We start from the raw sequence: 26511 nt of genomic DNA on the forward strand, positions 1-26511 counted from the left end.
GTGAAGGTGGTGGGAAGAAATGGCAAGAGCGAGCTGCAAATTCTGCTCAATGGTTTGGCTAGTGTTTCTCCAGGAAGCCAACTGTGTTTTGTTTGACCGAAACCAATTAATGTCATTTACGGCATTGCCACTTTGTGAATAAGCAGTCCTCTGAGTGTGATATTAAATTGCTAATATGATGGTAAGCATTTTTTCCCCACAGTATCTGCTGATACATGAACTACAGTGTTTTTCACAGCTCTGTCCTGGCATGTCCCACCAGCTTTGCGACGGTTTCCGAGTGCCGAACCGATCGTTCCATGGAGTTATTATGACTGTAAGATCTTATTTCTGAGTGGAACAAGTCAGTTAGAAATTTCTCGCTTTCAATCACTTTACTGCTCTCTAATCATACCTGGCATTGTAATTGCCTCCATCCTGGTCAGAGAATCATTAATACTATCTTAATACTACCGTTTTCCTAGTTAGACCTTAAGTCTATAAAAATGGAGCTTTAGTTGCTGGAGTTAGCTGATTTGACTCCTTCTTTTGGCATGGAATGTATAGCCCCTTTCCCTCCAGCCACAGTCTAGTCTGACTCTCCTGTCACTACCGTGTCCTGCTGATTATCTCCTCTCCCCGCACATCTATTCAGTCAACATGCCAATTCAAAGCCAGGCGTCCCAGGTCCCTCATCCTCATTCCACTGTGGCTTGCTGGAAATCAGTCCCTTTGGTCTCTGCTCTTCTGGCAGTATCTGGGAGTATCTGCCATGTGAATATGACCCTTCCTTGCTGCTCCTTCGCAGCTGCTCCAGGGACCTGTGTCCCTCCCCATCGGTGTGGACCTCTCCATCCTGCTGTGAGTGTTTCTGGACAAGTTTTGGAGGAGATGCTTGAATTCAGCGTCCTGCCTGGCACCCTACATCTTGCTTCCAAAACCTCTCCCTTGCCCTTTCCTACTTCACTGGTGCACACAGCGTTTCTTGGGAGGCGGTGGATTCCTGACATCCATGGGTCCCTTCCAACCTAACTTATTCTGTGATTATGTTCTCCTTAGTACAAGGAGAGCACTTTCCAAAACAGGAGGACTTGTCACCCACAAGGGTGGACTCGCCACCCCGTCGCTATCTCGGTGTCCTCTGCATGTCTGTGGCTGCCATCACAGAGAGTCCTCACAGCACCCGGCACCTGGGGAACACCTCCCTCTCCATTTGCCGTCCCACTGGAGAGCAGACTGCTCCTTAACCATGCCCCTGTGCCACCCCCTGCACAACCCCCCGCATCCCGGCATTCCTCCCACTGCTGCTGTATCTGTGCATCATGTATCCGCACATGTAGCTACACCGCTGGCTTACCTGAATATATGTATGTACATACATATAGCAGATGTATAGATATGTGTGCATGTGAGAGAGATGCGTACACCTCTCTCTCTCTCCTCCCCCTCATATACAGCCTTTTGTAATGACTACATTTCACACCTCCTCCAGTCCCCCAGTGCTTGGGGCCTTTCCTTCATCATCTTTGGGTAAGGCTAGGAATGATGTATTGCAACCTCTCCTCAGTTAATTTTATATGCTGTAGTTTTCATCGGGATTATCTAAATTCTGCAGAATACCCTTGGTCTCCACACAGACTCCACGACCAACAGCAGTTTGCAAAATCTGTTGAAATCCAAGAGCTCTCTCTTGAAGTCACCCAGCTTCTTGAGACTCGCTGGGTTCAAAGGACCTGGTCTGAAACTGTCCTCATTGTAGGACTGTGACAAAGTCCTTTTTTACAGGCAATGACAGTCCCAGCATGCGTGTGTACCAGACCGAGACCACTACTCCCACCTCAGCGGAGGGGGAAGAGAAGCAGGGAGTGATGCCGTCGGTGCCGGAGGAGCCGAGCTGCAGGGATTCCCCCGAGGTCTCGGGGAAAGCCTGCTCTGAGCCGTGGGCTTGCGCAGCCCGGGATAGCGTCCCCTCACGCCTTGCTGCCCGGAGCCGTCCCGAGGCTGGCGGCTCCAGCTCTCGGGCCAGCCCTGCCTGGGGCTGACCCACCCCCCCCCGCCTTTTAGGAGTTATTTCAGTAAGATTTCCACACGCAAGTCAGACCTTGAATTAAAAATATTTAAAGATGCCGTAGGAGTCGATGCTCCTATAGCAGCACCCGAGAACCTTTAATCCCGAAATCACCCACCACCGAAACGATCGGCCGGTTCCCCGGGATGAACGGGGCGCGGGGGCTCGGGGAGGAAGGGGCTAACCGGGGTAACGGGCTGCCGGGGTCGGGGGGGGGGAGCGCCGCGCCGCGCCGCGCCGTGCCGCGGCGATGACGGGCGCAGCGCGCTTCCGCGCCCGCCGCCGCAGCCCTGCCCCCGCCGCCTGCGCGGCCGGCCCGGCCCGGCGGAGAGGCGGGGGGATTTCCAAGCGCCGGCGGCCTCGCCGCTTCCTCTCCTTGTTTTGCTTTCGATCTGGACCTTTCTCCGCCCGGGCGGAGGCAGTTAACTTTTAGTTTTGCTCCCGCGATTATTCAGCGCCTGTTTTCATTTCCATTTCGCGTCCCCTGGCAACGGCGGTAACCTTGAGGAATTATATAAGGGCCGCGAAAACGGACCGGCAAGGTAATTTTTAATTTTTTTCTGTTTTTAAAAATTTTTTACATCATTTTTTTTCCCCCCCGCATTGCTGCTGTTTTTGCGTGCGGGGCGGCGGGGCTCCCGGGAGATGCGCATCGGTTTAAAAACAAAAGGTCGGGCTGCAGCGGCCGGGGCCGAGCCCGGTTCCGCCGTTGCGTTTGGGAAGGGGCACGGTGGGGGGGAGGAGAGGGCGGCGGGTTGCAGGCGGAGATGGGGGGGGACGACACCCACCGCCTCCCGGGTGGGGAGCTCCGGCGTGCAGACAAAGGCGGGGGCGTTGGAGCTGGAGGGCCGGGGCGCGGCGCGGGCCGGGCCGGGGGGGGCCCGCACTTGTTGCGGGCCTGAAGGCTGGCGGTAGCCCCGGTAAGGAACGGGGGGCGGGGGGGGGGGGGGGGAGCGGAGCGGCGGTGGCGCAGCGCGGGGCTGCGGGCGGGGGTCGCGCTGTGAGGGGGGGCGCTGCCCCCGCGGGTGCCTGGGGCCGCGCGGGGCGGGGGAGGGGCGGGCGTGGAGGGGGGCGGGGCTCTCAGAGGCCCCGCCCCCCTCCGCGCCCGCCCCTCCCCCGCCCCGCGCGGCGGACGGTCCGTTACACAAGCGGCGAGGCGGTGCCTTCGCGCCTCGCCCGCCGCGGCCTCCGCCTCTCCCCGTCTTCATCGGGTTAAGGCCCCCGTTGGCGGTCGAGGCGCCCGGAGGGGGGTCCTGCCCCTGTGAGGGAGGAGGGGGTTGGGCGCGACAAGATGGAGCGGGGCCTGAGGGGCCGTTAGGCCGCGGCGGGTGGGTTCTGTGGGAGCAGCGGAAGGAGGAAGTCCTGTGAAGTGCTGCGCAGGGCGGGCCGCTGATGGGCGGTGGTGGCTCCTCGCTCCTGTGCAGCAGGCCTCTCCGCCTCTGTATCTTAAAGTAAACAGACCTCCAGAAAGCAAGCATTTCTGGGTTGTTTTTCCCACTGCTCTGTGATCTGAATGAATCCAGCGTTAATGAGTGCATCATTCGACCGCTTAACAGCCTTGAACCGCGCTCTCCGTTCTGTTTTTTTCAGGAATAGCCTCTTTCCTTGTGGGTTTGGGCAGTGCTGCCGCATCAGGGCTCGTTGCGTGGCGTTTTGTGGAGCGCTGTACTGCTCCATGCCAGCAAGTGGAGGGCCGAGCCCCGGACGTCTTCCCCCGGAGGAAATTTATGAACAGGGGGTTTGTTTGTGCATAGCGCGGAGAGTCAAATTCCAAGCGTCTTGCAATGTCTGGAGTCAAAGTTGCAAGTGCTTGAAGAATTGGATCCCTCAGCCCAGGTTCCCAGAGATTTTAGGTCTTTAATTCCCATTTTGATTAGCGTGAGCACCTAAACAGCAGAGTATTTGAGGCTTATTTATTTAGACACAGAGCTCAGATAAAGGAATTTCAGAGTGCAGAACTTTGCTCCTGGTTAGTGTATGGTTATAATTTATAGCCCAGCTTACCATGCTAAGATCTTGCAGACAGCACTCTCTTGAGCATAGGAGCAGTTGTAAACTACAGCCTCAGTTTCTGGAGATGAAATACTGCATGTTTAAGTTTATGGTTATTTTATTTAAGTTTTAGTGGGTTTGCATATAATAACCTTTGCAGAATGCGTGCGTTAGTACCCTAAAAAGAGAGTTGAGTGGAGAAGCAACATTTAAATTTGCCCTAATACAGAAACGGTGACATAATTATAAAAGTAGCAGAATTGATTTGTGAGGCAGATGGTTTCTGTCTGAATCGCAATCTTTCCATGCCACCAGCTCCTTCAGAGACATCACTGTCCTTCTCTAGCCGCTGTTGATAACATCCTACAGGGGAATTACTTCACATGCCCCTTGTATGCAGTGGTTCCTTTTCACTGGTAAACGGTGGTGGAAGGTCTGAGAACGCCGACTCCTTTGACATGGTACTGCTTTGTCAGAGTCATATGCCACACTGCAGTTCTTCAGCTAGGTACAGGCACGGCGAGGTGTCAGTCCGCTGACACCAGTGGTATCCCTCCGAGGCTGGGGGTCCCAGCTGGTTGGCAGAGGTAGGTAGAGCAATCAGCTATTATATTTGACGCATATATCTTTGTGGTGCCACCTGGTTACTTGCTGACTATGAAAGCAGCAGATTTCAGAAGATCTCAAGTCAGTCTCTTGAGCTGTTCATCACAGGCCACGTTACGTGGAAAGGGGTAGCTAAGAGGTCTGAGAAGTAACATACAGGCTGCTAGGAAGGGAGGTTAAAGACCCTGGTCTCCCTTGCTTGGAGGTCTTTGCTCTGATATGTGGGACCAGGTGGAGTTAGAGAGAGGCAGAGTCTTAGTGCATAGTTGAGAAAATGATGCAGAAAAAAGGAGCTAAGATTCAAGAGGAATTGGAAATATTTTTGGAATAGAAAGGGTGTACATTAGAAAAATGGACTTTATGTAAATAAGTTTGCTGCCAGGCGACGTATGCCTTAAATTGAAACATATATTTATTTAGATATATAACTTATATATAAAACTATAAGTTTTAAAACAAACAGTAGGGAAAAGCTGACAGGTGAAAAAGAACGTAAAGTTTGCCATGACACATACTGTCTTGGAGAGGATCATCATCTCCATGGTACTAAAACTGGTATTAAACCATCTCCGTGATATAATACTTGGAGTATCAGAAACTTTGTGGAAGCTCAGATATTGTAGTGACAAACAACAGATGGCATAGAGAGGAGAAAGTAGCTTGCACGTGTATGAAGCAGGATATTTTTTGGTAAAGAGCAAATAACTGTAACACTGGATCTCATGAATTGATGTTCCAGGCCTAAATAGGAAGAGTAGAGATTAGGGCTGTATGACTCTCTGCCCAACCATGGTGTTGACAACAACTATCATACATTAAGGGAGGGTAGAGACACTACAAAAGTAGCAAATACGATGATAATGGGAAGCTTCAGTTGTCCCCCCTTAGATTATGTCACGCTCCGACATGAAATTTGCCTGCATACTAACTTTTTAGATGCCAAAACCCCTGCTTTGTAGATGTAGCTTGTAAGGGTGCTCTGTGGGAAGCAACTTAGGACAAGGTCCTGGCCAGCAAGAATTAAGTTCAGAATCTTACGTTAAAAATGCCAGCCAGCTTTGATGTCACAATGATCGTAATGTACTTAGACTCAGTGTTGCTTCAGGAGCAGTAAAGCCAAGGGCTGTTGTGGCAGTGTTTAATTTTTCAAAGTAAATCTTCATAAAACAAGGAAAACAGTGAACAAAATGGTGAGAGGCAGCCAAAAGTGAAAAATACTTGCAGGTGGCATGTAATTCTTCAAAGACACTGAAGTAAAGGCTCAAAGCAATTACATGGCATCTGTCAGAAATACCAAAAAAGTTGAGCAGGCTGACAAGCAAAGTAAAGGAGCTCAGTAGAAATAAGAAGACATCTTTCAAAAAGTTAAAGCTTTGTCTCCAAGTGGGAAGGGTGAAAAGAACATAAAATCTGTGTTAAACACAGTAAGGTAGGCCAAAAAGAGTCATGGAACAAGTTGCTAAAGGCATGAAAACAATTAGTAAATCCTCTTTGAAATGCGTCAAAAGCAGGAAGCCTGCTGATAAGTGGTCTGTGCATAGAAGGAGTGCCCAAGGAAGATAAAGTCATAGCAGAAGAGTGAAGCAAATTCTTTAAGCCTTGCTTCACTGAGGAAGAGTTTAAGGAGATTCCCTTGCTGGAGGTTTTTTCTTTCTTTAAGGAGTGAGCACGTTGGAGGATTTCTCCCAACTTGAAGTGTCTGTAAGAGAGGGTATCAGAACGAACCGTTGAGGAGAAGGATGAAGTAGATGGCAGGAGGTGATACTTGTTCATGAGTTTTGAAGGAACTTAAAATATGAAATTGCTGATACATTGCCTGTTGTGTGTAACTTATTTTGTAGGCCTGCCTTGATGCCTAGAAGGTGACAAATGAGCTGTCAGTTTTTCAAGGTTTCTGGGAGACTGAGAACTCTAGGGTGGTCATTTTTGTTTGCTTATTTGCCGGGGATTAGTGAATGGGATTAGCAAACACGGATATAAATGTGATACATTGACAAAGAATAGGCCTGACTTTTGTTGAAGAGGAGGTGTACGTCACGAGTCTTCTGGAGTTCTCTACAGGCATTGCTGGGCTGTTGTTGAGGTCTTAAGAAGGACCAGGGCCAGTTTCAAAGTGGAATCAGATTGCTCCAGGTCATATGGTCATGGTCAGTTTGCTCAATGAAAGGAGGTTGCCAGTTGTCCCCTCCCCAAGTCTGCCCAGGGTCTATGCCATTCAATGGATGGAGGAAGGGTGGTGTTGTGACAAGTTTGCTGGTTGTATGAACTCATTCGGAGCAGTAAAATCCTGAAGGCTGAACCGCAAAGAATGCAGAAGGATCTCGTATTGAAAGTCCAGATGTAAGTTTGCAAATGAAATTCAGTGCAGACCAATGTAAGTGTAATGCACATGGAAGGGAATGCAATCTTCCTGTACACAAGGATGACGTTTGAACTGATTTTTTACTCAGGAGATCATACAACACAGATAATCCTATGAAAAAATAAGCTCTGTGCCCAGAAGTGGCTAAGAAAGGAGAGGGCAAGTTAGGAACTATTAGGAAGGAGTAAAAAAAGGAATAGAAAACACTGTCATGCCACTCTAAATCCATATTGCTCCCCTATCCTGAATAGTGTTAACAATTTTTGTTACCGCATCTCAAAAAGAATGTAGTGAAAGTTGATGAGCTATAGAGAAGGGCATCAAAGACAATCAAGGGTATGAAACAGCTTTTGTGAAAGAGTAAGTAGCTTGGAATAGAAGTGACTGAAGAGAGTGTGGGGATGTTCCTTAAAATCATTGATGTCATGAAGAAAGTGAGTAGGTAACAATACAGATAAACGCGACCCAAGTAGAACAATTGGGAGGCAGCTTCAAAACAACAGGAGGTGTTTGTCCTGCAATACATAAATTGTGGTGCTTATGGCTATTGTGGGTATGTCAGGGGTTTACGTGGGTTCACGAGTGATTAGGCAGTCTGTGGGAGAGAAACTTGCTGTGCAGCTTAGCAGTCAGAACAGTTCAATATCAAATTTTGGGCACTGACTCCCACAAAGAATTGCTGCAGATGCTGATCAAGAATTATTTCTGCAAATAGAAACCTTCTCCACTGAGAAGCATAAGCTACGGTCCATTTGCAGATAACATAGAGAAGCAAGACCATGTATTGCCCTTTGTTATGTGACTCTTGTGGCATAAGATCTTATGAAACTTCCAGCAAAAAAATGTTTCTATGATGATCCTGTTTAATCTGTGCTTGTTACCCCTGGACTTGTTAACCTGACACAAGTTGCAGTCAGGTTAAGTGCATCCTGTATGCATTTAAGATTGCATAGGAGTAGTACCCCAGCAAAATTCCTCTGATGTTTGCAGGGTTAGAACCTCAACTTATATTTTGTGGATCTTCAATAGAAAGTAATGGTCCATTTGTAGCTAAAGAAGTAAAACTAATCACGTGTTACTCTCACTTATCTCTGTGACCCGTTTGTAAAGATCGCCCTTTTGAAACTCGATTCTTCAAAGGCCTACAATGATTGTGATATTGAGGGCATAAACCATAAGGTAGTGTTTACAGAAGTTTTATTATAGCTTATGGTGCTATAAACTTTGATTAGTGTAAAACATTTTCTGGTTTGTCCTTTGAAATCACAAGTGCAAAAGCAAAACAACAAATAAGCAAGCCAAAAAGATTCTGGGTACAGTGAATGAGAGGAACAGATTTATTAAGTCGCATATTCCTCCTGTATGAGTAACATTACAGAAAAAATCATTCAGTGTAATTAAATAATTTCCCCTTCTTTTTTTCAGAAGTTTTGTTGGAACTGTATGAAGGTTCTTCCTTGTATTGACTATGTGTGAACTCTTGTGTTAAGATTAAAATAGATTAAAATAGCCAGTAAGAAAAACTGGAATCAGCAATTAACAGCTATTAACAGTTAGTGGACGGGAATGCATGTTAAAGCTTAAGAGTTTAATGTCTGCATATATATATATATGTGTGCGCATAGATACATATCTACATATATATAAAAATATAAAATTAGATGTTTTGTGTATAGCATAATTAATACATTGTACAGCACACATTTCTTATTGACGGACTGTAAAACAGTTTTAAAACTTGCTCTTTCAGTTGGTGTGGGATATGTTTTCAATTTCTTTATGAAATTGAAGTTGATGAAAAATTACTGTTTTTTTGAATGAGCTAGGGAGAAAAGAAAGAAGTGGTAAACAGAAAAGTAATGTTTGGTTTTTTAATGTGTAACATACTGCAAGCCCGGCTTTGTGTGTGTTGGAAATCTTCTGACCCCTTTGTTTGCTTGGGGGCAGATTGCAACAAATGTACAGCAGTCTTTAGTACAAGGCAAATCTTTTATCTTGTGGCAGCTTGGACGCAGGCATCCAGGGGCAAATCCGCCTGCATGTGGCATATTGTTTCACCCATTCTAACTTTAAATTATTTTAACATTCAATTGTTGCTATATAGGTTGCTAGCTTTCAAGGTGAGCTTGGAAGTAATAATTTCCATATTCTTGCCCCTTAAAGAAGAGAGCAGATTACAATTATTATTTGTAGCTCCCAGCATATCTGGTGTTAGGAATGGAGTTAAGCTGCGGCAAAAGCATTTACATTTGTACTGTAGTTTGAACTGCCTGTGACGGTAGATGTTGTCTAACCATTTCCCTTTTGCTGTAAAATTATTTTAAGTACTTTTTAATTTAAAGACTTACATGCTTAACATTGATACAGCACAAAAGAAGGAAGTATTGCTTACGGTTTGTTTTAAGAAAGTCTGAAAGTGTGGTTAAGTTCTGCTTTTTGATGTGTACGGAGGGATATATGTGACGTGAAGGGGCTTGATGAGTGCACAGAAGACAAAGTCTGTACTGTAATACTTCTATTGGTATTAGACATTGCTTAACAGCATTACAGGCAAACCTTTTACAGCTTTATCTAAGCAAGATAATGCCTTAATTCTTTAATAAGTTCAAGTAGCAATAAGTTTAGGTCTTTATGTGCATTTCATGCATATATATAACATGCATTTGGTGCATGTTATGAGCTTTTGTGCATTGATGCACTGGCTGCTCTTTTAAGGTGTTTTGTTGAATCGTATAAATGTGCTTTATATGCAACTGGGAGATGAGTCCAGTGGAAAATACTAAACTACTGAATTTAATTGGATGCGCCGTATAAATTTGTGAAATCAAAATCAAACAATCCCCCCACTAAAAGCATTCCAAAATTGTGACAGCATCTTATAAAGTTTATCTAAAATAAAAATAATTCCACAGTGGGAAAAAAGGTGGGGTAGGAGACAAGTATTTTAAAATTACTGAAAGCTTTCCTGCAGGATCTCAAATCCCAACAGTGTTACATGAAAAAGGTGAAAGTAAAACTTGAGGATAAAATTGAAACCAAATACAAACAAAAGTGAAACCGACTCCATTGGTTTTCATTTCCCAGTTGGCAAAAATGAAAGAATAAACACAGAGCAAAGAAGCATGAGAGCTGAACTTGAAAAATTATTTCAATTCTATTATTTATTTCATCTGTTGGTAAATTTGACTTCTGCGTGACAGCACTCCTTTAGCAGACTACACAATAGGGAGTAGGAGTTGCTTTCCCTGGTTTATCTAGGTACCACTTTTCCCACCCAGTGGTCTGGGCGACGGCCTCGCAGTACGGGAAGTGGCGTCTTCTTCAGTCACGGAAGTAACATTTTGAAATGCTGTGGCAAATGCGTACAGAAAGTACGTGACATCCAGTGTGATGAAAGCGAGTAATTTGGCTGGTGGGTGCACTTGAAATTTATTCATGTTGAGGTGTGAATTGCTAATAGGATCTGGTATAAAATATGCGGTGGCGTTTTTTTGCTCCCCACCTTTGGGATCGTCCACTTAGATCTGGGTCAGATCGACAGGAACCAAAAGATGTTATCTGATATCAGCTTTGCTGAAGACATGAAATGACTGCAAGTAGTTTCACTCCATTTCCACAGATGGTCTTCAGCTAGAAGATCCTTTTTGACCTTGAGAACTAGCTGGTGAATTAGTAAAAAGATGGCCAAACATTGGGTGCCCGTGGAAGCTTGAATGAATATCCTTCTCACACGTAGAGACGCGTGCTCCTGGGCTATATGAACAAAAAGGTTGGGTTTTGAGGAGAAGCTTGGACAATCGCTGCTCTGCTGAAGCTGTACTAGGGTGAAATGAAAGACTTTAATTCCAGAGGTCTAATTCTCACACATTTGCAAACGTTGCATTCGAGCATATCAAAACTAAATTCTTTGGATGCCGAAACCATTCTGGAGATTTGAGATGGATGAGGGAAGCTGATGAAGACTAGCTTTGTTTAGTTTAATAATATCTATCCAGCTTAGATGAGAAATGAAGATGAGTTCAGTGGTTTCACTCTAGCTCAATAGTATTTTAGGAAACTTCCAAGATAGAAATAGCTGCTGCGGATCAGAAATTGAGGCTGTCTCACTGCTGTTGGTCTGTGGTCAACACAAAAACTTTAAATTAAGAGCACATTTTGTAACCGATCCTATTAACTATTCATATCTCAACACGAAAATGAGTTAAGAAGTTCCTGTATGTCCTGTGGCAGTGGAAAGAGTAGCATTTTTTAAAAAGGAGAATTGCATCATACCATTTCAACAAGCGTCAGTATTAAGCATTTAATACTTAGAACTCTTGAAGTGCAAGCATTTAAAGTGTATGTACAAAAGACAGACATTTCTCTCTTAAATTCTCCAGTGTCAAGCAATATCTCTGTAATAACTAATTCAATTTATTTTTTGTGCTCAACACATCTGCTTCTTTCATGGTGCTATTTTTGTAACCGTAAATAAGTGCATGTGACAGACATGTTTCCAGCTCGCAGTGTGGATGATTCAGAGGATCCCAGCCCCCAAGTCTGTGCCTGCTGTGGTCTGTCTGTAAAGCAAGCATCTAAGTAAGCGGGAGAGTGTTTTTTACAAATCCAAAATAGCATATACTTTTCTTTAATACCTTCTCTTGGAAGTGAAGGAGAAACTGCTTTCTTGAAAGGGCTGGTTTTGGTGCTCGCTGTGAGGTTAAGCAGAGGTAGTTTGTGTCTTTTGCTCTTGATTCTGGGTGCTGCGCTAGCGATTAGAAGTCCAGGTAGCAAAAGTGGAGGTGTGGGTTAGCTATTAACTTCAGTGGTAGAAACTGCCCTTGCCCAGACAATAAAATGAAAGCTTTAAGCAAATATTAAATCGCACTTTAGTGTAGTGTGCAAATAGTTTTTGCTGTGTGTTGCAGAACAGTATGTTATACAAACAAAGGTAGCTGTGAGAAACAAGCCCAATCCGAGCAAGGTGGATTACATCAGGGGCAGGTCATGGCCGGTGAATGTGAAAACTCTTCCTTGAACACATTTCTCAGTGTTAGTTATCTGGAATAATTTTTCTGCCTCTCTGAGTGCATCTAAAATGTTATTGTCTTCTCTGCAATCCTGCCTGAGCCTCACGAGCCACCAGTGTGGGAACATTGAGATTAAGGACTTTTGTTTTACAATGGCTGCTTTTCTTATATATAGCACCCTATAAAGTACTGACTCTCTACTTAGGCAGAAGAACGCTAGACAGGACATGGAGATGAAGTCTGCCCAGGCTTTAAAAAGTGTTTTTACAATTTAAGATCCTGATCTTGCAGATACCTGCATGTGTGATTTTCTACTGCTTTCAGAGGGGCACATGTAGGAAACATGCTGTGCTTGTTAAAAGTTTTAAGGATGTCTCCTGTAAACCTAGTCACAGAGCACGTAAGAGTGTGTTGGTCTAACAGAGCCATGGAGAGACTTAAAAAAATGCTGTTGAGTTGCATCAGTATATGATAATTGTTTGAGCCTTAATAGCCTTCTAGTTTTCACTAGGCTGGAAAATTCTTTATGAATCAGGTGTCAAATGCTGAGTTTCCCTGACAGCTTTCAAGAATGCACAGGGTTTGGCTTCCGTGGATACCGACTGACACAGCTAAGCAGCAGCAGCTATTACGTGTGGGTATTCGGGAGTGGATTCATGTGTGAGCACTTAATTCCGGAATAAAATTGATTTATTGGGGGATAACTGCTCCCCAATGCAAGGAATTAATTACTCCCTGACAACCATGTCAGCGATTTTCTTGTTGTAAACAAGCCCTTCCCAAACTTGTCTGAGTGAAGTACAGCTCTGCTACTGAAAAGTCACCACCTCTCTTCTAGGCAGCTTTTGGAGGAAAAATAATTAGACATCCCAGATACTGAAGGCAAATCTTGGTCAATCATCAGATGTAACACAAAGCTTGAGAAGGAAATAAATCAGGTGAAAGTTATGGCTGCTTTTGAGACTCCTGGAGGAGGTGGCAGGGGGAGAGTTTTCTGTAATCACGTGCTGTTGACTTGCATAGACCTATTGTCCTCCTGATGCCACCAGAATCTGGCATCTCCATCTTTGCTCCAGGCAAGACCTGGGAAACAAATGAAAGAAACCCCCAGGAAACAAAGGATTCCTTAAATGATTCCTAAGCAATCATTTTGTATTGTCACCAGACTTGCAGACGATGTGTGTGCAGATGATTGTCCTGGCAAGGATACCGCGGAGATGATCTTTAACAATCTATTTGTTAGAAGCCTGGGCCAAATTCCCAGCCATGTAAGTCACTGCGATGCCAGAGAAGTGAATGGGCTCAGCCACAGGCATCATGTTGTTCAAGTGTCATGATAATGTTCAACATAGGAGCCAGCGCAAGGGAAATTTTATTGTAGGTATTGAGATGTTGAAGCGTTGTTTCATTACAGCTTAGTCCAGAAGCAAAAAACCAGCCTTCTGGTTCTGTTGTATTAAAATAAGATGTCTTTTCTTCAGTGCGGTTCTAGTCTGCAAATCCGAGGGCTACCTTTAATGATGCCTGAGATCACTGCAAAATAACAACTCATGTCTTTGCTGCTGAGGGAGAATAAGCTTTGCATGGAAACCAAAGGAAAGAGTCTGTTTTGATGTGTAATGTCTGAATCTCAGCCAGGGCATGTTAACACCCTTTGGGTGGAACAGAAATGCTATAGGGCTGATGAAACACACTCTATATACAGTATGAGTTCCCATTGTACGTTTTCCTGGGCGTGTTTATCGTGCAGTCTGTAATGCTGATTTCAATACACGTTTGAGGTATTTGCTGCCTTTGTTTTGTTTGGGGTTTTATTTTTTCTGCAGGGAATGTTGGGTTGGTTGGGGTGTTTTTTTCCCTCTGTCCCTTGAGGACGCAAGAGCTTTTCTCCCTTTTACCTTTGTGTATCTTTCTTGGGTACGGCAGCATGAGAGGAGGGCATGCTGAATGTTTCCCTCCTCCTCCATCTACCTTGCATCTCCCTACAGCCTGAGGTGGGCACAACCTGGCCTCTGCGAAGCAGGGACTTGGGAAGTTGGGTAGCTGTTGCTAGCTTGAATCCGTCGCGCAGCAGCCTGGGTTCCCAGGTGTTTCACCACCCCACAGAGCTTTCCCCTTACCAGCCATGGTCCTGTTGTAGCCCTGCCACGTTTGGTTTGGGAGCCTAGGGAAGCAGGTGAAATATTGCTCGTTGCTTGCCCCTGCAGGTTCTTCCTAATGGCCAAGCCGTGCCTTACGCCAGTCCGCCCAGGACCTGCACCCTCCCACCATACCTACTCTTCAACCTGTTGAGAGAGCTGGGTCTGTGAAGCAGTCGGCCATGGGGTGTGCTTTAAGGGAGCGCAAGGCAAGGGGTGCTTAGTGATGGCCAAATCTGCCAGCAGAGTCATGATGTTTCCCCCATCCCTCCCTGTTCAAAAGGGCATCACCGACAGAGTGATGCCTAGGGAATGAAAGAGGCACCATTAATACATGCAGACCAGAGAGGGTAGGTTTTGCTGTCTAGCTATCCATGAATCCAGAAAGTCTTTTATAGAGTTTTATGTGTTTTCTTGCTTCATATCTCTGTTTTTCAACGCCAAGAGCTTCAGGATTTTATTTTGAACCCTTAACCCTTGTACCTCCGAGAATGGCAATACCCACTTTTCCTTGTTTACTAATGCTACTTTAATTATGTGTTTTGCTGTTGGTTCCAAAAAAGATATGGATATTTGCATAATTTGGGGTTATCAGAAAGAAGGCATGTTAATTCTGCTTCTGCAGCATCAATGGCGAGATTCTCCTCCTCATGGCAGATGGGAAATGCAGTGGGCAGAGGTCTCTCTCCCCATGGGCTGCGGGCAGGAGGATTTCAGGTGTCTGCAATCGGAGCAGCTGAGTAAAGTGCAGTTCAGTTGCCTGTGTTTCAGTGTCAATCTCACATTTCTGAAGCATTTCTGAGGAGGTGAGGCTAGCAGGTTTTCTTAGCCAGGAAAAGTCTCTATCCCTCTGACTAGCTTGACTTCCAAGCAGGGCTTTGCTCAGAGTCCATATGGTTAAATGTATACTTTGAAATGGGCATCCACAGTGGAATAGTTGAGAAAGGTGGTCCTATATGCAAAATCCTATATGAAGGCAGAGTCCGAGCTGTGACCAAGGGACAGAATTTTGCTCCAAGTACTGTTTCTTAAAATAAGATCATGTTTCCTTGTATCCTGGAACAGTCTTGGCACAGGGACAAATACAGAACCCAGTTCTCTGAATCCTAAAATTAGCGTATGGTCTCATTTCAGCATATCTGTTTGGTCACACAGGGTGATTGATGCTTTTCTCAACTGCATCAGCGTTAGCAAACAAAGGGAATACTTTAAAAGATTATCAGCAAAGCACAAGTACAAGATAACTTTAAAAAAAAAATATTGCTAGTTCTGTATTTGCAGAGAAAAGAGAAATAGATACCATGCAATATTCTGCACAAGTCCTCTGGGGGAACAGATGTTCTTTCACAGCTCTGGAGAAAGGCTGTGACCTACTTCACAAATGCACCTCAAAGTATCTTATCCTACCTTACCTTCTCACAACCATTAATAACATTTCCATATACTGGAAAATCTTTTAACTGGGTACTTTGTGATGGGGAAAGAAGAATTGGTTTTTCAGATTTTGGGTTTTTTACTTCCATAGAAACATATTTTTTAAAAAGTATCCATAGGCATAGAGTAGCTTGTGTTTTTGGGATAACCTTTATGCCTTTTCAGTTATCCAGATGCTGTCAGAGGGAGCGAAACTGAAGGGAACATCTTGTACTGCTTGGATGTAATGCCTGCCATGCCATTGCTTTCACTTTCTGTCTACAGCTGCTGTAATTCTAGTGAAGACCTCTTCATTCTCAAAGGTTACACTTTCTGTATGGCAGGAGTGTTATCTCTGTCAGGGAAAAAACAAAAGTCAGACTTACTAGAATGTTTTAGCAGAGAGTTGTGAGGACTACAAGCTCTTTATTGAACATTATGGAGTGAAAATATTTATATGTATATATAGAATGCAACCATCATTTACATCTTTTCTAATGTCTCTTTAAAGATGAATAAGCTCTTGAAAATAACTGATATTTTTCTAATATCTCTTTAAAAATAAATGAGTGCTGTGAGTTTCCTTCTGAAGAGTCTTGCATAAAGAATCTTAGAAAAATACGTCTTGCGAAGTAGTACGGACCTGAAATTCAGTATGATTTATAATGTTTCAAGGATGCTATGGTGACAGCTACCTGCTCAATGCTGTTTGTGTAACCACTCCTAAAAAAGTTGTTGTACCCATGCTTCCCTCTCTTGTGCCATTGTGACTCTTCTTTCAGCTGCGTCTATCCCAGGAAGTTGGCTTGCATGCTTCATGCCAGGCTGCTGGTGTGATTCCCATGTAGAAAGCTCATTTTCAGGTGCAAGGTGCAGTAGCAGGAGCAGTGTTATTGACTGGCCTCCTCCTGGTCTCCATGTTCCTAACAGGGTTTTGTTGGCCTGGCTTCAGCAGGTCCTGTGCTGTCTGCCCTCCGCAGCATTCTTCCTCCGAGTCACGTCTGCAGGATTAGGACAGTTTATAGCTTGTCGAGGGGTAGCCTCCACCATGTTTTTGTGATATCTAGTTGCAAAGAAAAGGCTGAACTGACTGCAGGACTAGCACAAATAGTACAGTAAATAAACCTTTGAAAAAGGTCAAAATAATCCCTCCATAAACCATGGCATCAGCGCATCTGTGGGCCATGCTTCTTGCGTGTGGCTTGGCTCCTCACAGGCTCCTGGTGGCCTCCCCTTCCAGGCAAATGCCGTTGAGTTGGGGTTAGTGTCTCACACGTTGGCTCCCACCACCGAAAAGGCAACCGGCCCTGACTACAGCCCCCTTTAAGAAAGAGGCAGGTGATAAAAATGGAGCAAAAAAAGGGAAATTATATTCACGGAGCTACCAGCCTTAATACATTTGTAGGAGGTATGACTCTTGAAGGTTGGCTGTCTTGTTAAGAATGGCAGGCGTTCATAAAATGAGTTCCCAGCAGGTAGCCCTAATTCCATGTCTAAATGAGCTCCCCTTTTCTTGTAGGGTAGAAAACTACTTTCTTGGGTCCTATCTGCATTAGCAGTTGACTGTGTTTCTTGGCAGTTATTCTTCCCTTCCCCCACCACGGGACAGTGCTAAACCAGAAGAAAACCCAAACAATTATTTTCAATGTAATGCCAGAAAGTTTGATTCCAACATGGGTCTCTGCGAGTGGTAAGCATTTTCCCATGCTCTCCCCAAAGAGGTGCTGGGGTTCAGTAGAATCCAAGTTTGAAGCTGTGGTTTAAAAGCACAGGGGCTTCATTAGCGGTTTTGGATTAAAGGGTTCCTTCCTGTCCTCCCCAGCCACTCCCATGCCAGAGTGCCCTCCCCTCTTGGTTGTGCTGTCACGTGTGTCTTTGAGCAGGATGAGAACCATGATCCGGGTTCAAATAGGCAAAAAAGCCTTAGTGAAAGAGGTGTTGCTTGTAAGCCTGCTGAGTTCCCTCGTCCTGTTCACAAAGCTGCCTATGCAAAGAGTAGTGTTAGCATGTGACAAAATTGGGATGGGACCGAAGGGTGGGGGTGATGGAGTGAGAGATGCTCCTTTGCTGCTGGTGGAGCTGGAGCTGCTCCTTCCCCCTGCAGCCCCAGCCAGTTCTGCTCCTCTCCCCTGCCAGCCCAGCCATCTCTGGCCACAGTCTCTCCAAGGCAGAGGAAGATCATGCAAAGTGACCTAAGGAAGGCATTATGCCATTTTTCTCCCAGTTACCCTGAGTGCTAAGATTCAGGCTGGCAAAGGTAACGGCGCTTCTGGAAAGGTTTGCGTAGGGCAGCAGATGGGTGCCCATGGCTCAGGAGCTCACGGTGGTGGTGAAGCTGATGGGAACTGGATGCCCTGGCAGCTCTGAAAATACTGGTAGGAGTCCACTTGTCCCGATACAATAAATACAGACACCTGCACGTAGCTGCTTCTACGTGTAAATGTCCAGGGGAAGTGCAGTGTTAACGTTGACCAGGAATGGGAGATAGGTGCATAGGTGCTCCTGGTTTTAAAGCCTGCTTTAGATTATAAATGTTGATGTTTCATTCTCCTTGGATTGACTGTTTCTGCTTTTTCCTTTCCGCTGGGAACTCTGGAGAGAGGCTGGAGCGAAGGAACTTGGCATGCCTGCTGCTTTGTATGGCTCACCTTAGTTTCTAGCTTTGTAGGTTTGCTTTATAATTCATGTACTCTGATGGAGGGTGAAGCTGGCTTGATGTTAGATGATGGGCCCTGAAACTTTACATGCCTTTGCTGCCTATTTTGGAGAATTTCAAAGGTCTTTACAGACCTGAATGACCCTTAATGGCAGAAGATTATTGTCTCGCTACTCACTGATGGATGGACTTCAGGTTCTCCCACCTGGAGCCATCAAAATAAGACTCCCAATTCCACCCATTAACCCCACTTAGGGACAGACAGAGGCTACTTTTAAGGCACAGCAGAAGTTGATGTTTATTTCTGTACAAATAAATCATGCGTTTGACAGCTCTGGAGGGGGAGATGTGGCACCTTCATTTCCCACAGGCAATTACTTGCTAGAGTTGACTTGGTATTTTCATCACAAGGATGTTGTTGACACGCAACTGCCAAAAAACCCACTACATTTTAGCACTGTTGTGGTCAGTGATGTCCTGAGGCAGACAGGTCTAGGGGTGTCTTCTGAAGATGTCAGGCTTTATTTCCTGCAGCACGTGCTCTTAGAGGAGCATGGGGTGTGTTTTGATGAGCAGAAACATGCTGTGTTTGCCCCCCTGTGAAAGACGTTCCCCTAGGAGATGCCCACCGTTCCCTCCAGCTGGACATCATTGCAGGTTATTTTTAGCTGGGTTTGGTTTTACTTTCAGATAAACAGATCTTGTGAGTCACTCCTCCCTTTTCGCAAGCCAAACCTCTTTTCTGATTACCTCAGATTAATTTGCCTTGGTGTGGGTGATGGATGTGAAGGTGTGAGCTGACAGCTGCAGGTGCTAATCCCAGAGGAGTCCCAGGGTGCCGAAAAGGAGATGAGCACCGCAGCATCTGCGGGGGAGCAGCTGGGGAAGCCCCCGGGGACGTGGGAGGGAAGAGATGACTGGCTCCACAGTGCCGTTTTGGGCAAGACCGGCTTCTTTGTAGTAGCGATGTTGGCAGCTTTCTCGTCTCCTGAAATGCGTTGCTTTTGCACAAAGGCAGCTTCTGTTTCTTCTGCGTTGCCTGTCCCAAGTGGGATTTGTTACTGCTGCCTTCAAGATGACTTTTCTGCCTTCTGTCTAATTTGTTCATTCAGATGGGCTTGAAATTTGTCTTAGGGGCTCATCACCCAGAAGGCGAGTCTCACTGCTAAATGGGAGCACTCATATATTGAATGCTGAAGATGATGCACAGCGTTTCCAGGAATTGTCTCAAAGTGCATGCATACTTAAAGATATCTTACAAAGAAATGCATCTAAGATGATCGTGGCATCTACTTGTTTCTTCCTTGACAGACGAGTCGAAATTTGCTTGCGTTTTTAGTACATTGCCATTTGCATTTTTCAGCTCTGACCCAGTGTGTAGTAGGGGAAGATGGTACAGATCTCCTGTACACACTCTGCAACCTGGATGGGACTTGTTGGTGCCAAGCGGAGGGGGCTGCAGCGGCATGGCCTGCTGCTCACCACCATCCTGGGGGCCAAAAAAGCTGCACCCGCGTTGCCCTCACCCAGAAAACAGCTTCCCTCTTGCACAGAGAGGGGATTTGCACAAGGGCTCGACCGCTGTCGAGTTCTGGGGTTGGCTGTTTTTTCGTGTCTGAATGAACCTAAAAGGGAGCTGAGCAGTTGCAACCATTTTCTGAGCCATTTTAGAAATTCGTAGTCACTGGAAAAGGCTGTGTCTGAAGCGCGAGTGACCAGCTCCACACAGTAGTAAATAAAATGCCAGTATGTTTGCTAAGAGATTAGTGTGAGACGGCTGCTGGTAGATTCTCTGAACACATCAAAGAACCTTATTGTTGCACTCAGGTTTTAATTCCTTATTAGTTTCAGGAAATACATGTCCTGAGAGCAATGAGAGGAAACATTGAACGTTTTTCTTCCTCTTGTGCTGGGTGTGGGCTTGGTACTGCCTAATTGTTAGTCTGTCTGATGCCTGTACTCCCATAGGAAGCAAGAACAAACCCATTTACATTTGTGTCATTGCTGTGTGCTTTCAAATACGTGACCTACTCAATTTTTCTCTTTTTTATTTATTTTTTTTTTTAAGATCAAAGGTGACAAGAATAGCGGAGCAGAGAAGTTAAGAATGATGCAGAGAACACAGATGTGAAGAACAAAGGAGAGAGGAAGGAGCTGAGCCCGGTGCAGAGGGAGAGAGGAGAAGAAGAAGCCTAAATGCAAGTACTTGAACATGGAAATGATGGGTTGCAGGCTGTTTAATAGGAGTTTAATGTGGTGCTTTAATCTGCATCTAGTGCCGGTTGGCGCTTTCAGAGCGGTGCCTGAGATAGGTTAATGTTTTCAAAAGTCCAAGACTTTGGACTCTTATGTCAATAATTTACAGCTCTAAACAGGGAAGTGGCATCAGGGTCGAGAGAGAGAGAGAGAGAGAGAGAGAGAGAGAGAGAGAGAGAGAGAGAGAGAGAGAGAGAGAGAGAGGAAGGCAGTTTGAGTCTTAACTGAATAATATAATGTGGCGTGGTGCAGCTGAAGGGGCTGTAGAGCACTCACTTCCTAACTCAATAGTATCGAAATGTAAAATGGCAGCTAAAACATCAGTGACTGTGTTGATCAGAGAAAGCTGGAGGGAGGGGGTCAAACTACTCAGCCAGAACCAAAGTGGTCTGATAAATTGCTGTGATGTAAAATGTATTTTTCATAATTTTAGTCAAGTTTATGGGACAGAAACAGCCATTTGAAAGCACTCTTGTTAGCAGGTGCCTCATTTTAGCTAAGTGCAGTGATGCCTCCTGCATGTGAATTTTTTTGGTTACTTTTTTTTCTTGGCAAAAAAAGGTCTTGTGCAAATGCAGGTATGTGGGCCAGAAAGAGGTCTCTTCAGGAGCGTAACTCTGTTTCTTTGCGGCCTTTGGTATCCTGCCTGTATCAGCACACAAGCTTCTGCCGGTATGATGTGTCTTTTTAAGGTGAAGGTTTTCTTAATCCAGGTGTACCAGAAAAGTGTTTTCTGCCATTGAGAATGCTTTGTCATCTCAGCTGCTTTTAGGGGAGGCTCCCGCATAGATCCAAAGTCACTATTATATTTATAATTGTTCGATGCCTGCAAAGCTTTAGTAAGTCTGTACTGTGCAGAGATGGGGAAGCTGCTTGGGCGTTCTGCCTGGAAAACAAGTCACCTTGTCCCTTGTTCCCTGCAGCTCCTTCCCGGGCTGGTGACAATGCCTGTCGAAAGGATGCGGATGCGCCCCTGGCTGGAAGAGCAAATCAACTCTAACACAATACCGGGGCTGAAATGGCTAAATAAGGTAAGGGGGGTGCATGTGTACGTGTGCTGAAGAGGGACTTTTTACCAGTGCCTGAGGTTTGGATAGGTAAATCAGCTCATTCCTGGTTTTCAAAGGGGTGACATGGGGAGGAAGGGCAGAGCTGAATGCTTCCTGCTGAACCTGTTCCTCCGGCCTCGCCTGCCAGATCTGAGGCGCCCTGCTTTGGCCTGGTGGATTTGTGGCTCCTTTGAAAGCATTTTCCAACTCTTTGTTGTTGGAGTGAGCGTTTCTGGAGACTCCGCTAGGTTTTTTTTTAAGCTGGGAAGAGATTGCTCACCAAGTAGCGTCAGAGGGATGTGAACAAAATGCTCTCCTGAGGTGGAAGGCTATATTCTGCGTTAGACTCTGGGTTGAAGCAACGATCTCCTGTTTCAGACTCACATGACTTCTCTGATACTTCTCAACCTGGGAGAAAACAGGGTAACTTTTCCCTTCCCAAACCTAATATTCCTGGTCCTGAGCTCTTACTGAGAGCTCTAGACACTTTGAGAGCACAAGCGTGGGCTCCAAAATGTCAGTGCCCAATTTGAATTTTTTGAATTGGCTCAATAAAGCCAAGGAGTGTATTTGAGACTTTGAACAGTAATAATCCCTGGAAATATTGCATATGTTCTGCGGTATGCAGGACAGTAATTCACCACACTGAAAAGCATGAAGCAGTTTTGGCTACAGAGGCTACTTTGTTATCAAAATGCATAGAAATGCACAAAATCAGGTGCAGAAACATAGGAGCTGCCACTCTGGTTAAGACACTAACCCAGTATCCTCCCTGTCGTAGTAGTTGTGGTGCTCAGGTGTTCATTTTTAGAGCTGAAGAATGGCAATTAAGATTACTATTTTTTATTTCAGCTTTCAAAGCTAGAAATGCTCATGACTATAAAATTATCAGGAGCCCTTTAAATTTCGGCTACGAATTTTGTTTCTCAGGAACTTCCTGCATCAGTGACTCTGACATGCTGTGGCTGGGTAAATAAATATTGCTTTATCCATTCCCTAGTTAGCTGCCCTGTGAATTTGAGTAGGTCCTTGTTCTTGCATAATGGGGTCACAGCTGAAGAGGAGGAAGAGACCAGTTTTTACTGTTGTCTTTGTCATTTGAGTCCCACGTTCCGGTCCCTATGTATTCTTCTCCTTGAGTATCTCTACTTCAGTGTCAGGTCTCTCCTGCTGACAGTCTCTGCCATCCTTTGCTAGGCATTCCTGCCCAATCCTGAAATAATTTCTCTGCACTTAGTAGGGCACACTATTTCAGATCTGAGCGTATTACTTTTAAATACAGTGTTGTCATTGAAGGTTATGTTCACGTAACCTTTTTCGGTATACCCCAGGAATGTACTTGCCTCCTTTGCTCTGCAGTGTGAAAATGCTGCCACTCTGCCAAGGGCGTCTTTCTTCCAAGTTCAGCCCACCAGCCCATAAAGGGAGTTTGCAAGGCATGTCATGTTATTTAATGTTTGCAGCCCTCTGATCGTGTTGTTACAGCGGTTTCTGCCTTGTGCTTCTGGCATAAACTGTTTGCATGCAAGAGTCGGTAGGAGATTTTGTCCTTAGTTAGCATGTTCTATATTGACCAAGGCTTGTCTCACAAATAAAGTATTTTGAAATGTTTTTTTTTTCCTAAAACAAAGCCCTGGCTTCTACAAGAAGGAGGATACCAGGCTAAGTGGCCTGCCTTGAGGTTTATTAAACTCTGATTCCCCAATTCTACCCTCTGATTTGGCATCATTCTGGGTTGCCTTTATTGTGTTCAACAAGCTAATTGCACTTCTGAGCATTTCTGTTTAAAAATGTTTAAACATTCATTCCAACAATGAATCACTAAACCAAAAATACTTCTATTTTTACTGTAAATCCTGACCATAAACAAAGCCATGCATGGAATCAATGATACAGTGTCATGTGTATCACAGTCCATTCTGTACCCACAGAATCGACTCAGGAGGCTGTAGGATTTGGGGATTTGTATATTTTAATCAGAGTTTGGCAAAGGACAGTTCACAGTACAGAAAAGAAGGTGGGTCAGATTAGCAAGAGAATGGCACTCGTGTGTGTGCACAGCTTTTAAGGAAATAAGATTTAAATACTAAAGAAACGATTACCATTCTGAGTTTGTCATTGGCTGTCTCTTCTTGGAGAATTTTTCCTGGCTGAGAAAGGAATTAAACTTCTCTTGGTTAAAAATGACAAATCAGGTACAGTTGACTTACCTAATTCCTTCCCTTACTGTCACTTGATCACATTATACCTCCTGCTTTGTGTTCCCCTCCAGGAGAGACCCCTCTCTATAGGGCTTAAAAAATAAATACTTGTGTACCTCCCTGGTGAAAATGTTATCCTGCTGAATGGCATGAGGGAGGAAGGTAATTTCTTTACCTTCCCAGAGAGACAAAATTGGGAGGTGTGAAGGGAATTACATAGTGCAGTAGAGGGCAGAGGTGGTGTGAGGAGGGGGATAATGAGAGGTCAGTGTCCCTCATGGATCTGGAAAAGGAAATTAGAGTGGAAACATTCAGAGTAGCTGTAACCGGAGTCGAGAAGCAGCCTGCTGCTTTGATGGATGCTTGGAATATTACCCTCCAGACGGATGCCACTACTTAAAATTTGTCCTATGACTTTCTAGCTAGTATGTGATCTCATGCTCATTCACCTGCTTGGAGCATTTTGCAGTGCTAGGGTTGCAAGCGTTCCATACTATTTTCTTCTTCCTGCCTGTTTCTAAGAATGTGACACCTTTTCCCGTTCAATGTCCCCACTGGAGTTTGGTAGCAGTTCCTGTTACGCTGCAAAGGTTTTGTGGGTTGTGCTTTTGACTTTAGGTGAGGCTAATTTTTTAATAGAAACACAAGACTCCTACACAAATGTCCAGTGATGGAGCACATGGTTTTCCAAGTCTAAGAGAGAGCACTGATGAACCTTTTCCTGTTAAGGTCATTACTAGGAAGCATCGATTGAAGAAGGATATAGGTAAATGTTTGATAATGTGTGAAATAAAAAATCAGTATTTAAATAGAAAGCATCAGAACACACAACCACATGGTATTGCTGCACTCAGCAATCTTGCAGGATTTCAGAGAAGATTAGATATTTGATAGATTTGATGAGAAAATCTGTATAGGTATGTAAAATTATGTATATATTATAAAATTATAATACACATGGATTCTATGTTTTTATTATTTATATTATAATTTGCTGTAAGTCCGTGTGCTTCAAGACATCTGGGATTGGGAAGAACTTTCTGTAATGAACAGAAACACCGTAATGAACACTTAGACTGCTGGCACCTTCCTTTGAAGCAGTGAATATGGTTGGTGATGACAGGATGCTATGTCTGGAGTCTTGTTCAGTTTGCTGGTTCCTATAGAACTTTTTGAATTATCATATGGAATGTGAAATCCATGGTATAACCTCCGTAGCATTGTGTAGTGTTGTTCAAACCTCTCCCCATCACCAAGCATGAGAATACTTTTTAATCTGGTCAATTCTTAAAGTTCTTGTTGATAGAAATTGTTTTCTATGGAAGTATGAATTTTTTTCCATGCTCATTACAGTCTATGGGAGAGTAAAGGCAAGGAAGCTTATTCTAGCTCTGATGAATACAGTAGTGCTGTGGGCCACAGGATAGTGGGGTTGAGGCGTTCTTTAGACCGCTTCTACTTGGGGAAGGAGGAAAGCGTCTCTGTAGGATGATTTAACTGTATAGAGGGGGAAGAGTAAGGAGGCAAAAGGCACGTGAGAAGTGATGGGAGCAGATAAAGAGGAGGAATGAGAGTGTGAGGGCTTGAAGGAGAATGAGGAATGTGTTAAATCTGTGCTTTCACCAAATTAAAGAAAAGATGAAGCCAAGCGAGAAGGGAAGAATGCAATTCCAAACAAGTGAATGTAAATGAAAGGATTGAAGACAATTGTTGAAGGACGATACAAAACGCAGTCTCAAAAAAGAAAAGGTCACATGGAAAGGAAGGGAAATAAACCTAACCTTGACATTAGTGAAATATTAACCAGACAGACAAGGAAGAAAAGTGGCTGTTGGAGGAAGGGGAAAGGGCAAAGGATTCATCTCACCCGACCACAGACATCTACAATGCAGTCTTTTAAATGAGAGCTGCCTATCTACAGTTGTTTGTAGTCAATGAAGAGAAATAGGCTCTTTTACGGTGCAATTCAGCTGGCATAGCTCGGGTGGCCACCTCAAGAGGAGGGTGCATTTTGCCTTGGAAATGTTTTTCTCTTCGCAGACTGAGAAGTGGATCTAAACCTGTAGTGGCAGTGTTCATAGCGCAAGATGTCTGCATGTGAAGCCAGATAAGATGTATTCCCCCCAATAGGGGAGAAAAAACAAGTGTTGTGGAACAAACTCCTTTTGTACGGCTTTGCAGAAATGAGCGTGCAGAGTTCTGAAGCAGCACTGTGGGTCTGCACATAAGAATTTGTTCCTGTGTTGTATGACATAAAAGCACATCTGACCCAGCATCCATCTGGCCCAGTACCCTGTGTGCTGAGTGCTTGTGGAAGGAGTATAGGAAACCTGCTCTTCCAGCTCTGAAAGCCATTGGGCTCCCAGAGCTGGAGCTGCATCTCAAAACTATCATCTTTAATAGTCACCAGTGTACAATCTTCCATGAGTTTTTCTCATCCCTTTGGGAATCAGTTTATACTTCCACCACATAAGGTGCCCTGGTTTAACTACATGTTGTGTGTTAAAAAAATAATTTTAAAAAAGCCTTCCTTTGGATTGCTTTAAATGCACTTCTCTTTGGCCTGAAGTTTCTAAACCAAAATAAGTTCAACTGTCTTCAGTGCCACCCCTTCACATGGGTGTCTTTAATCTTTAATCCCCACTGGAGAGATGTCTACAGTTAATATATCCATATGTCCATTTGCTTGGTGTATAAATTTGAGAGATCCCTTTCCTTCAGCATGCTGAATTCTAAATTTGCTTTGTTCCTACCGTTGTTTAGTTTCATATCTAATTTTTCT

At 44.6% G+C, this 26511-nt stretch overlaps 1 protein-coding gene across 4 annotated transcripts in view; it reads left to right on the forward strand.

The window, feature by feature from the left end:
- The first annotated feature begins 2326 nt into the window (after positions 1–2326).
- The window catches only part of IRF2 (interferon regulatory factor 2), a 43492-nt gene continuing 19307 nt past the window's right edge, over positions 2327–26511 (forward strand). For 3 of the 4 annotated variants that reach the window (XM_075149265.1, XM_075149264.1, XM_075149267.1), the window contains exons 1-3: positions 2327–2589; positions 20292–20425; positions 21403–21510. In XM_075149265.1, coding sequence (XP_075005366.1) covers positions 20420–20425; positions 21403–21510 — 114 coding nt within the window. In that variant the 5' untranslated portion in view covers positions 2327–2589; positions 20292–20419. The remainder of the gene's footprint in view (positions 2590–20291; positions 20426–21402; positions 21511–26511) is intronic. The other variant, XM_075149266.1, reaches the window with a different exon arrangement.

The sequence above is a fragment of the Calonectris borealis genome, chromosome 4 (genome assembly GCF_964195595.1).
Source record: "Calonectris borealis chromosome 4, bCalBor7.hap1.2, whole genome shotgun sequence".
Lineage (NCBI taxonomy): Eukaryota > Metazoa > Chordata > Aves > Procellariiformes > Procellariidae > Calonectris > Calonectris borealis.